A 13,631-nucleotide genomic window follows, 5' to 3' on the forward strand; every position below is an offset into this window, starting at 1 on the left:
CATGCATGATTGTTGCCAAGGTAGACTTTTCCAAGATAACCTTCTGCATAAGTAGAAAAACATTCTGGAGATGGAGTTCGATGAAAAGAAGCACCGCTGTCAACAATCCACGATTATGACAAACCATCATGAGTTGACAACAAAGCATCTATCACATCTGTTTTAGTGATATACATGTTCTCCACTTTCATAGCAAGTGGATCTGAAAATGCAACCAACAAATCAACATCTTTATCATCTTATATTTCCTCAATAACAACACTAGATACCACATTTTCTTTTTCTGTCTCTTTAGAGGTAGAGCCGCCATCCTTGTCATTCTTTTTGCCTTTTGCATTAGACTGCTTCTTGCATTCTTGTTCCTTTTTAAAGTACCTGCAATCGAGCTTTTTATGCCCTTTACAACCACATTGATAACAAGTTACATCTTGCCGTTTTTCCTTGCTTTTGCTGCAATTTCTATTTTAATTTGCAATATTATATCTTTTTTCAATTCTTCCTCTTACATTGTGGCTTGATCCACTGTTTTTCCCACTTGCCTTGTGTCTAATCTCTTCACTAATAGAACCACGCACACCATCAAATGTCAAGTTGGGGTTATTGCTTAATGACACAACCAATGCTTCCCATGAATCGAATAAGGTCATGAGCAAGAAGATAGCCCTCAATTTAGGATCAAAAGCTGGCAAACCTGCATCTTGTAACTGACTCAAAATACCAATGAAAGCATTCAAATGCTCTAAGGCAGGCTTCAACTCATCAAGCTTCAAGTTGATCAACTTCCGCATGAGATGTACCTCATTGACAGGAATTGTATTCTCATAAGTAGCCTTGAGTTTCTCCCAAACTACATAGGCAGTATCAAGCCCCTTTATATCAACCAGGATATCATCTGTGACGGTCATTTTAATGTAAGTAATGGCCTTTTTATTCATTTTAGCCCAGTCCTCATCTAACAAAGCAACAAGCTTATGTTCTGCTAAAGCATCATCACAATCCTTTAGAAAGAGTATACCCTGCATATGATATTCCCAAAGATCAAAACCATTGCCATCAAATTTACCATTCTCAAAGAGATTCTTTGTGTCAAATATAGATGCATTGCCAGCTACCTTCAGTAATACACAACTGCAATAAAGAGCTCAATGCTTTCAATCAATAGCAAGGTTGTTGAATTGTAACAGCAAGTACACACTCTTGTACTTCCAAGGTGTCCAAGAAGCAGATGTTTAGCTGCAATTTCACTCTCAAGTACTGATTACAGCATATACATGAATCAAAACTGATACATTTGCATTAAAGACAGCTCCCACTTCAATAATACATCACCAAAATTCCCAAATGCAATGACCCGAATGCTGTATTTACCATTGTTTCATTGCATAGTGTGTATTCAGCAATACATGTACCAAGAGAAGCTGCCCTTTTTCAACATTTGAAGCATCCGAAACTCAAAAGACTCCCACTGAGCAGTGAATCTAGTGCAAATTTCACTGTCCAATCTCAAATCGACTCAAAGTACATCACCAATGTGAAAAGCCCCAAAATTTCTGCAATGAATCTGCTCAAATTGCACCAATACATCTTCCCAAGCATCAAGTACATGCTAATGTTGCAGAAATTTCACAATTTCTGCAAAAGCCCCAAATTTCCAGGTCCAAGAGCACACAATTTCCAAGAAATTGGCTCAAACAAGCAAAAAATTTCACTCGCATCTAAAAATCCCCAAAATTTCTGAGACCCTGCACTCAATGTTTGCAATAAAGGGATCAGGAGTCACGAACACGTGTCTGGCACCAAATCTAGGAAAAGCCCCAAATTTCCAGACTCAAATTTGCACAAATCTGAGTTTTGTGCCTCCAACGCATGACCTCCATTTAGAGGAAGGAGTTTCAAAAAAGTTTTTGAGGAAAATAATGGTTTTTGTAAAGGAAAAAAAAGGACCCACAGAATGACGGGTCCATTGACCCATCAGGTAACGACGCCTGATTCGGTCGCGTGACTCCCGTCGGCTGCTGCTGCGCCCGTCAGCTGGGCATTGTGCCATGGCCCCTGTTGCCTACCACGCCCCTCAGCTGCCTGTTGTGCCATGTGGCCCCTGACGCTTGGCGCCCGTCAGCTACACTGTTCAGCTACTAACTTCTATTACCTACTTGCCTACTCCTCAACAACCTGACAAACTGTTACGCCTGTTGCTCCCAATGGTAACAACTGCACTGTCAGCAGTGGCTACCGGTCACGATTGCCTGCTTGCGTGAGCCATTGGCTCTAATACGAGTTTGTAGAGTTGAAGCAGAAGCAAATAGAGAGAGAGCAAAGAGCAGGCGCATTAATCGAGGTGCTCAATGATCCAAAATTCAACAGTGTTGAATAGTGAGATAGAGTGAGAGTAAGCCGACGGATAGGTGTATACCAATGTGGTAAACACAAAGAATAAAAAAATGTATTTATACTTAGGGTATAGTACACTTACACCCGCTAGGGTGAGTTCACGTATGTGAAGTAATATATAAACGAGAGAGCGTAAAGGGCCTTTACACCAAACACCTTAAAGTCCTAAAGGACTCTGATTCAATAACTACCAGCAAGTGTTATAAATTGTCTTCAACATATTGTAATCCTTTCCAAATTACCAAGAAGATAGGTAGCATATTATATGAGTTTAATTTACTACCGGAAATCCAAGTTCACCTTGTGTTCCACATTAGTCGTTTGAAAGAACTATTGGGACAATGTGAACTTAAAGTTCCGATTGAGGAGGCTCCATGACTTGAGGACATTGCTCAATATATTCCACTTGAACCTAAATTCATTCTTGACTCAAGACTAAATGATCCCATCAAATCGTTTATCTTGAGTATCTCATCAAGTGGAAAAACCACTAAGATGCAGAGGCAACTTGGGAGTTGGTACGTTTGTTGAAGAGTTGTTTTCCCACTTCGTCCTTGAGGATACTACTCAAGACATCAATCATTCATAAAGAGGAAAGTGTTACATACTTGGACATCTGGATCGGCGCTAATAGCATTGGTCATAATGGTCATGAACTGACTTAGTATAAATGCATTAAGGGCATTTTGGGTTTAGGGCAGTCGAGTCCTATTTATAGGATGCAAGAACCTATTGTGCACATTATTCTGTAATCACCACTCTTGGACTCTTCGCCCATTGGCCAGCACATCTACACACCGAGATGGTATGGGTTGGTGGTATGGGCTATCAACCCTTGGGATGTGGTCGTGACCCAAAGCGTTGCTAGCTCCTAGGCTCAGGGGTGAGCCCATTTAACTCTATGGATGGGAGGTGAACCGTGAGTTTGATATTCAGTCCCTTATTTTTGTGGATATAGCTTGTATCGTGTCTCATGTGTAGATTGGACCCTAGGGAGATATTTCAATTTCGGTTTCCAGTCTATCGCCCTTTCTCTTTTTGCATCATCTGAGGTCCAGCTAGTAGTTACAATACTCGGGATCCATATCCAATGGACATCACACTCTAACTACTCTCTTAACCTGCTCCCATGAAAGCCTTTAGTTGTAGGATAGCTTTGCACTTAAGCATCTTGTATACTCTTTCCTTCATTTACAGCATTCATTCATTCACTTTAAAGTTATTTTTCTTCTCTGTTTGTGTTTGTGTTTGCATATTGCGTTTTGCATTTTAGTATTTTTGCATTTTTGCATATGTTTTTGAGTTCTCTTTGTTACAATCATGGTCAGACACTCAATGTTTTCTTTTGCAAACCCTAATATATCTCCACAGCTGTCACCTGCCTCCTCCAATGGCCTCTTGATCAACTAGGGGCAGCTCTTTGATAGCCTCCAATGGTTGGGCTGATCATCAATGGTTGGAAAATTGCATGAGCAACTCTCCCTCCTCCTCTCCTAACCTCCACCATGCTGGAATGAGGCTCCACAACCTTTAATAACCTTTCCCTCGCTTGCATGGGCAAGTTCTGCCAAGTGGCAACCTTTTAAATGTACCAATTAGATAAATTTTCAGAATGTTAATTTTAAAAATTGATTTAAATGTCATTCCTTTTTCAAAAAATTAATTTTTTCAATAAATCATTAAATTGGCTCGCCTAATTTGTTAACTAAGTATTACTGAGCATTTATTAGCCCTTGAATTGATTAATTAATTAACTAATACCTAGTTTCTAATGTCAGCATTGATATTAATGGCTAATAAAATATTCTAAGCTAAAATCTGTCACTAGGCGCCACCTAGTACTGACTAAAATAACTTGAAAACTTTTACCTTTGACACCCACTGACATCTCAAGGTCCTTGGGCCATCATTGTGAAATAACCGATTTGCACATCCCATAGGCATCTCACATTTGCACATTTAATCAAATGCTAAGCAAACCATCAAACTTTCACATCCTCATGATATTTGCTCTACTGCATAGGAAGCAGTATGGCTCCACCACGTGGGACATTGGCTTTACATAGATAGGATCTATTCTATACAATACTACATGTGGATAAGTTATCTTCTTCCTCTGGCGAAGAACATCATGCTTGATGCTTGTACAAAACATACCAAGGTTCAATACCATTATGTTCAGGAGCAAATCATTAAGTCCAAGCTAACATTGGTCTGCTATCCCACGGAGGACAATGCAATGGCTCTTTTTATGAAGCCTTTGTCTCACACTTCTATGCTCCACCACATGAGATTAAGTCTTCAAACACTCCTCGAGGTCTAAGAGAGGGTGTTAGCATTCCAGTGAATTTCATGTTGATCATCTCTTGGTTGTGAGCTCCCTCAAAGTGTAACAAAGACATTGAGTTCTAATAAACCATGCAATTCTTTTTGAAGCCTTGCATTTCAATTTCAATCATAGTTTCCATGCGTTTCGAAAATGGGAGTTTCGAAAACTAGAAAAAACAATTTTGGGGTTTTGGTCATTGGAAATTTTTGTGGAAATGGCATTTCGAAAAATACCAATAAACTATAATATAAATAATAATATATGTGTTTATGTATATAAATAAACATATATATACACATACCAAGCATACTAGAGGCTAGAGTAACTCAGCAATCTTAACTTTTAACACAAGAATCCAAGGTCCATGATTCGCATTGCACAATTTCACATCATTATAAATTTTGCAAGCTACAACCCAAAATAACTTAGATTATTTTGAAACAAAATAATCCACATGTGGCATATCACACAAAACCAAAAGTGTAACATCAAAATATATGTTATCAAAGAATCATGACTCAAACTCAAAAGTCAAGTTCATGAGTCTCATGACAATGTGAGCAACAATAGATCATAGTAGATACATGATACATTAAAACAAGGCAATCTAAAGACTCCAGAGTCAAGACTAAATGTCCAAATGATAAGAAACCACTGACTAGAAATGAAAAAAAACATAAGCAAAGTGAAATCAAGCATCGTACAAAAACACCATCTACACCAATAGAGGTGCTATCATCCCGATCCTCCTTTGGCTCATCGCTATCCACATCAACTAATGAGCTAGAAGCATTAGAAGTCCCTAAATCCCCTATAACAACTGAAGTGCTGGCTACATCGATGGCTCTATGACGCTGTGAAGCAGTTAGTCCTATTACACATGGTACAGCTCGGGGCTATCATCTCCTCATAGAGCATGGTGCATATGTCATGCTCCTCTCGTGTGATATTTGAAATAAACTTTACCTTCTCTATATCGATCTTATCAATATTTATTTGTGTTTAATTTAATATTGAAAAAGAAAAATATGTCATCTTTAGAATTCACATTCAAATGTCAAAGACCATAAGCTATTAGGAAATTATAAATATCATCACTTGCGTTGGCTCGAGATGAATGGCTTTTCTCTCAAGCAGTTGGAGATTACAATGACAAAAGACCAACCTCTCTAACTGAGCAATGGTAAGCTTATTCCTTTTCTTTGTTTGAAAAAGCACCAAGTACTTCAATTTCTTTCACAAGGACTGGAGCTATAGTCTCGTGAGAATACTCATAAAGCAATGTGTTTCTATAAATCATCAATCAAATAGAAACACAAATGGAGCCATAAGAATCAAACTATGCAATGGTAATAAATTATGTAGATGACACTATGTATAATAAAGGATGCTTGGGGCTGCAAATGACAAGTGTAGATACACAATTTCCATATTTTTCCACCATGAGATAGGTTGAAGTTGAGTCTCTCTTAACTTCGCAGTCTCTCTACCAAAATGCAAGCTCTCATTGTGGAACGTTAAGAGATCATCCTCAATCCTTTGAAATATGGGCATATCACCACCTATCACCTTTGTCATATACTCCATGAATCACTCCTCTAACTCCTCACTCTCACACTAGTCATTATCTTGTCAAAGAGAATGCAAGACATGGGCCACTACATGAATTGGTCTATGAAACCAATTTCATCTCCTCTCCCACACAACTATAATTTGAGCAATCGTAAAAAATCAAGATATCAACATTTAACAAATATGTGAAATGTCAATTCAAGAATGGTTATTCAAATATAAATAATAATATCAATTTGCAAAGGACAAAAAGTTGTTCTTTTTTAGAGTCTCTCCTATCTTATCTATATACTCATAAAGAAGACCCATGGTGCTACCCTCCATATTGGTGATGCATAGCACTGTATAGATAGAATTGAGAGTTCTCACCATAGCCTCCACCTCTTTCCACCAAGTATCATTCATGACAGTGCGCCGAAATGCCATGGTCTTTGGATGATCATACTCATCCTACTACATGAACTCATCAAACCATATAGTACGCACCAACTCCTTGTGAACGTGCACCAATCTCTCAAGCACAATGAAGATATAGGCAAATCTGGTGGCAGAGGGTTTTAAGAGCTAAAGATGGCTATATGAGCAAAAGATGGTAAGGACTTTGAGCCTCCTTCTAACCTGCCCATCCGCAAACCTACCAGAAATAGCATTTTCGAGAATCGGAAACGGCCGTCCTGTTTCGGCAGCCCCAAAATGCCGTTTTTGGAAACTATGGTTTCAATGTGTTTTAGTCTATTTATAGTCCCAATCAATGAACTAGTTCCACTGCATTTCAGTTTTGTGGCTGCATTCACACTTGGCAAAAGGCTAGCAGTAAAAGGGGCAGCCTGTTTTTTTTTTTCCAAATGAGCTGCATTAATTGCGGCCACCTACATCAGGCCAGCCAGTTTTGAAGGTTGCTGGTATAAATAGTAGCCCCCTTAGTTGCTGCCCATTCAACTTTTTGTGCAGCCAGCCTCTATCTCCATTCAGCCTGCCATTTTCTGCTTCAACAACCTGATTGAATGCCCTCATTGAACTTTGGCCTGCATATTGGGATTCTATTCATCATCTATTCAGCATTCATTTTCAGATGAGGGTAATTTATTCCTTCTGGAGATGATTTACTACCACCTTGATTCACCTGGCAACTATCCAGCCTACCAACCTATTAGAGGAGCTGCCCAACCTGCATTTTCAGCCTGGCGACCTGTTCACCATTTCCACTGCTGGATTTGCTGATTTCACTCCTCCTTGGATTAGTACAGCAGATCATCTTCATCATTATTGTGTATTCTCAGCTCATACTGCCACCCCAGCACCTAGGCGACGATTCCCGACCATCAATCACTTTATCGAGGCTATGTTTGCAGCAGATTCAGCAAAACGCCACAATAGAACACCAAAGTAAAACATAGCAGTAGAGGAGCAAACGAGGCAATGGCAGCAATCCTGAAGGCTAGACCGCCACGTGGTGAGAAACTGACGGTTGAGATCTGCACACAAGGGTGAGAAACCTGCATAAAAGTGATTAGACTGAATATGGGAAGCCTATCTATTTATAGATAAGGATGGACCCTCCCAAATTAGGGTTTCATTGAACTCTCTCGAACCGCTCCCCGTTTTAGGGTTTTCATTAAATTAAGCTTGCTTTGGGGCTGTTTAAGTGGCTAATCAGCATGAATGCATTTCTTAGCTTTACAATTAGTTCCATCACCCTTGCAGGTCTCTTGGTAGCCCATTGGGAAGCCAACAAGCACCCTTTATCTAATGCATTGGCCTCTCTAGGGTGACCCTTTGGGCTTCCAAGGTAAGATGACCATCGCCCCTATAGTCTCGAAAGGTCCTTGGGTACCTAACGTGCACCCTTGGCCCAATGCCCTAGCTACTTTGGGGTGGGATGCTTTGAGATCTTATGGGCTCGGCTATGCTTGTAGCATAGTTGAGGGAAACTTTGAAACAGGAACGGGAATGAAAATGAGGATGGAGACGAGAATGGGAACGGGAACGAGAATTCCCAAAGGGGACAAAACGAGAACAAGAATGCCAGATTATCAAGGAAAGACAAGGATTACGTGATATCCTAGCTAATAAGATTTAAAGACTTACTTTAAAACCTTAAATTTATCAATATGCAAGAGATTATGGTTATAAGTTGGAAGATGTTAATGAAGTAATAAGTTGGGGGGCGGGGGGGAGAGAGAGAGAGAGAGAGAGATCAGATTCTTTGTTGGTCATAATTGATGATCATAAGGGTTGATCTCAATTGACAAATTGTAGTTGGAAGCAAATTGTGGCTACAATCCTCCTTTTAGTTGTTCCTTTTTAATGTTCACATATGGAAGAATCAGAAATTTCCTTTCATGAAAGATTGTGATTGAAAGGGGCTAGGGTGGATTCCTTTTTGCTTGTAACACACTATATTAAAGTGGATGATCTAGTTTCACTTGATCAATACTCCAAACAGCGCATTTGTGGCCCAAAATAGATTATGATTTCTTAAAATATCCTAAACTTCCAATTTTCGACCATAAACATTGCATCCTATTCCATGTGGACTTTTTATGTCCCAAAACATTTTAAGTTTGACCTAAAACATGAAATGACACCATTTCAGAATTACAAAAGGTTTTGATCCAAGAAACACGTTTTAGGAGATTTTGACCCTATTTCAGCATTTTGCCCCTTCCTAAGTGTCGTTTCAAACCATTTCGCGTAACCATGGCTTTCAATTCCTATTTGGTTCCAATTTTGAGCATGGGAGGGGGTGTTAAGCTAAAAAAAGATACACTATACATTAATCTTCATTAACTCATTAAAACAGCCCCAACACCCTAAGATTACCAAAGTTTCTATCCCATAAGCCAAAACATTAAATTTGGAAGAATCCACATTCATAAATAGGAAGCTGCTCAATCAATCAATTTGTCCTTATTTTGCAAGTTCTTAGCCATCAACTCCCTATCAAGAAAATAGGTATGCTCTCATACCATGTCAAGATATCATGTATGTTTTGATACCATGTCAAGATATGCAATGATGCAAAGAGAGAGTAGGTTTTGCAGGAAGAAACACTAAGTGTATATGGCAAACACTGAGAGAGAAGAAAAACCTTAGAAACACAAAAAGAACATGGTGATGATGCATTAAATCATGCTATGAGAAGAAAAGCTGATAAAACGGAGCCAAAGCTCTAAAGATGACTGCATTGCCCTATCCGAATCAGGTGGCTACACCTATGGGGAATTTGCACAATGAAGGGAGCAAAACGCAATCCTTCGAGCAATGGACTATCAAAGTAATCATTGGAAGGTGAAGGGCAGTTGTCAAGGGAGCGGACCACAATCCTCAGATGCCATCGAAGATGAGAAAAATGATCACCATCTGTCAAGGGATTGAAACATAGTCCTCAGATACCCGGAAGATGACTTGGGCAGCGAGCACAAACCTCACGACGCATCGAAGCTGTCAAACACAGAAGAGCAACCCAGATGCTAATGCTAGGGGATGGATGAAGGAGCCGAGGCCTGACGATGGCAAACGCAAAGTGGATGATGACACCAATACGTGGAGACTAATGCCTGATGATGCAAAAACGTGACACCAAGCAAGAGAAAATATCGCCAAGGTGTGAGAAGCCCTCCAAATTGACAAACACAAATGCTAGGGTGATGCCAAATGTAAAAGAGGTGACGCTTGCTGGTGGAGATACTCCTGCAACGCAAGACGTAAACAAGAACATGTCGCCAAATGTATGAGAGATGACACCATGTAGGAGATGGTGAAAGAAGGCCACGAATTGCGATATCCTCCTGTAGGGATATAGACAGTAGTGGAGTGGAGAGGGAAGAGTGTTAGAGTGACAAAAGAAGCGGAGTAAAGAATGATTGAAGAGGTGAAGAATGAATGAAGTAACGGCCCATTTATAGACCTAAGTTGTCTAGGGTGGCACACCACTGAGTGGATGCCCACTAACGAGATTGACCAAAATGTGAGCACCATCCCTTTTTGGGGTTGTCAATGCGAAACCCTAACTACTAAAGTGTGGAAACTGAAGAAGTGGTTTCTCAACACTCCCCTTTTAGTGGCTATCCAACCCCTAGCAAATACAACCACGTCATCTACAGTCCCAAATGCCAGGTCTACAATTGTCTTGCTAGCGACCACTCCTAACAACTGCTTTTTCAATCAGAGCAAGCCGCCTTACTGTCCAACCACTTCCAGTGCATGCTACAACTCGCATTCACCCTAGTGCAAGCCCAGACAACATCAAGCTCACCTTCTACAACTATCGCCCAACCTCCTACTACTGCCAATGATCAACTGCCTCCTACTGCTGCCGATAATCAGTTGCCTTCATTTCCAGGTGGTTACATTGCTGCATTTACCAAATTCAGCCTCCAACCTGCCGCACTTTGGTTTCCAACTTACTCACCTCCACATTTAGCATCAACTTAACTCAAACTAAGTGATTATAGACACTGGGATCCATCTTCGATGGACGTCACTCTTCGACTACTCCCATTGCTCTATCTTTGAGCATCTTGTACACTCTCATTCATTTATAACCTTCATTCACTTCAAAGTTCTCTTTCTTCTCTATAGGTATTTTGTGTCCTTGCGTTTATTGCATTCTTGTCTGAGTTCTTGTGTTTTGGTAGTATTCCTACATTCTCTATTTTCTCAATGCAAACCCTAGCATCACTTCACAGGTGGTTCTATGGGATCCCCATCCATACACCTATATCCTTTGAGATGGAGCATCTTTGGATGTACAAGTATGCATCTTGCATTCTAAACTTCTTTTTCTTTATCCTTACCGCCTTCTATTATTTCAACTAATGTGATCAATTGCAACTTTATTGTATCCAATGTTTGCCTAAACACTCATAATTGAATTTCAATGTTGTCAAACTAAGTCATTAAAAAATGATGCTACTCATCGGTAGCAGCATGGCCTTCTCAATTATCATTAGGCTCTTCAAGGTCAAGTTTTAGATCAACCATAGGCTGAATCTTTTCAAATTTGTGTTGTTCTTCCCTTCATTTTCTTCTTTCCTTTCTTTCTTTTTCACATTATCTACATTGAAACTATTGAGAAGAAACAAGAACTATATTTGCAAGCTATGCTCATGCTATTTCAAATCTCTATCCTCTAAAAGGTCTATTGCATTTTGCAATTTTCTACATTCCCTCAACCTCAAAAACATCTTCACATTTCACGTCAAATGATAGTGGTTTGCTATGTTTGGAATCCATTCCAAAGGACGACACTCTCCTTTAGCATCCCCCACCTTGCTTCTAGAGACGATGGTTGTTCGACAACCCTCCACTTCTTGAGCTCTTTGATTGTATTGCATACATTAATATCATGTTTTCACTCTCTATCCTATTCTCTAAGTACAATTGTGATAGTATGTTCTCATGCAATCTATGTTTTCTTTGCGAGCCAAGGTGTTACCTCACAAGAAGTTCAAAAATAGACCAAAATCACCCAATAAGCTTCACAATAGCACTTGTAAGTCAAATTTCAATCTTCCATATCTCCATGTTGAGTAGAGCGGCTAGATTGTCTAATAGGAATCGCTAGTCAATGATAAGGTGATATCTTGCAATCAAGAAACATCTAAGCCATGTCATCTCAATTCCTTAATACATGGGTTAATCGTGTTCAAATCCTTAGCATAGGAAAGCATTCATATTTATCCGCCATCAAGGATTGATGGCTACAAATGTTGTGCTGGCCTCAATGTGCCATCATGATAAGAATATTGAACATACTAATGTTAAAAGTGTATACTTGTATTTGAGCCAAAACATAATAAAAGTTAGCCAATGCAAGGTGAACGACTCTAAAAAGTTGGACCAGCTGTTTCAACCAAAATGAATCTACTCTCCTCCAAATAGGTCCCTTGGGAGACCTACTGTGGTGCTATTGTATCTTCTTGTCCCTTGTGTGGCAGTACAAACCCATCTCCTTTAATTTCACATGCCTTAGAAATCCACAATCGAAGCCAATAACAATGCATTCTCTATAATGATCCATACAGCACAAGCTTCAGACCTAAAATCATAAGCAAGCTTTGCAAGTAATTGAAACCTACAATTTTCTAAGCTGGGTATACATTTTCTACATTCCTGGTAATGAGATCGCAAAGAGGGAAAGACTTAGCATATCTGTTGAAAACCAAATATGGTTTTTGATGTGAAAATGTCATGCCTACCAGACGAACTAAACACAAGCTTGCTTTTGGTCGCAACTTTGAGATCACGCAGCGCACGGCTTTCAAAGATATTAACAGTTGTCATTTTGTCAAGTGAACATGCTAAACTAAGCCACCTGTTGCTCATCCTTTCTCTGTTACGAGCGGGTAGTGTTTCGGTAGCTTTGAGCAGACCCATTATTTTCATACCATTTGGAGTAATGTTCGATAATCCTTTGCAAGTTTTTCTAGCGTGCGACGATATACTCTCTCTCTCTCTCTCTCTCTCTCTCTCTCTCTCTCTCTGTGCCTCTGTGTGTGTGTGTGATAAGAACACTGTATTCTCAGCACAACATCCAACGAGAAATTTAAGGCTTCGATTAGACCTGTTCGGCAATGGAGTGGTGGCCGGTCTGAAGCTCTTGATGAAGGTAGTAGTAACTCAATGCTGCTGCCGCAGCGAAACCAGCCATGAAAGAGGACAGACGGGTTCGAAACAAGTACATCGTCATCTCCCACCGCGAGAGAGTAAATGACAACGGCACAAGACGAGCTCAAAGCAAATGTATTCCCAACGTTTCCTGAATTAATTCCCAAGACTTAACGTATTTCCGAAATAGTGGAGAAAAATGGTCCATCTTATAATAATGGTGGTTAACACCAAGTAATGGACGGCCAACCCCTGCCCAGAGTGTGGGCGTGCACTTTATGAAATTGGGCACGAACATGGGCATCATACCTTTACACACCAAAGGGACACAGTTTGTAAAAAAATAAAAAAGAATAAACTTAAATCTTTTGATTGGTTGCAAATGCAAAAAGTACACCCTTGTTCGCCACTTTACAAAGTGGGCAAGGGAGACTCCCCGTCCAAAAGTGGGCAGGGAGTTCACCTGTTTAGCAGGTAAACAACAGGTCATGTCCTCTCCACTGTGTAAAAGACTGCAGACGCCAACCTTTAAATAAGTGTTTTGATTGGTCAAAGCTTACAAAGTGGGCGTCCCTTTTTTGGTGTGTAACAGGCCTAAGTTGTTAGGGCGATGCCACTCCCAATGCTCACTAAGCATTGTGATCCCCCTAAAAACAAACCACCCTTAGAGACCTCTCATTGCCCGCACAGATGAGCAATTTGATGTGGTGCTTACGTGGCACCCACA

At 40.0% G+C, this 13,631-nt stretch overlaps 1 protein-coding gene across 2 annotated transcripts in view; it reads right to left on the reverse strand.

The window, feature by feature from the left end:
- The window catches only part of LOC148018531 (ABC transporter A family protein), a 77,500-nt gene extending 64,425 nt beyond the window's left edge, over window positions 1–13,075 (reverse strand). The window contains exon 1 of one of the 2 annotated variants that reach the window (XM_087661929.1): window positions 12,861–13,075. In XM_087661929.1, coding sequence (XP_087518055.1) covers window positions 12,861–12,986 — 126 coding nt within the window. In that variant the 5' untranslated portion in view covers window positions 12,987–13,075. The remainder of the gene's footprint in view (window positions 1–12,860) is intronic. The other variant, XM_087661930.1, reaches the window with a different exon arrangement.
- Window positions 13,076–13,631: the final 556 nt, after the last annotated feature.

This window comes from Lygodium microphyllum, chromosome 21, assembly GCF_053477565.2.
Source record: "Lygodium microphyllum isolate KBCC chromosome 21, Lygodium_microphyllum_v1.1.10, whole genome shotgun sequence".
In the NCBI taxonomy this organism is placed as follows: Eukaryota; Viridiplantae; Streptophyta; class Polypodiopsida; order Schizaeales; family Lygodiaceae; genus Lygodium; species Lygodium microphyllum.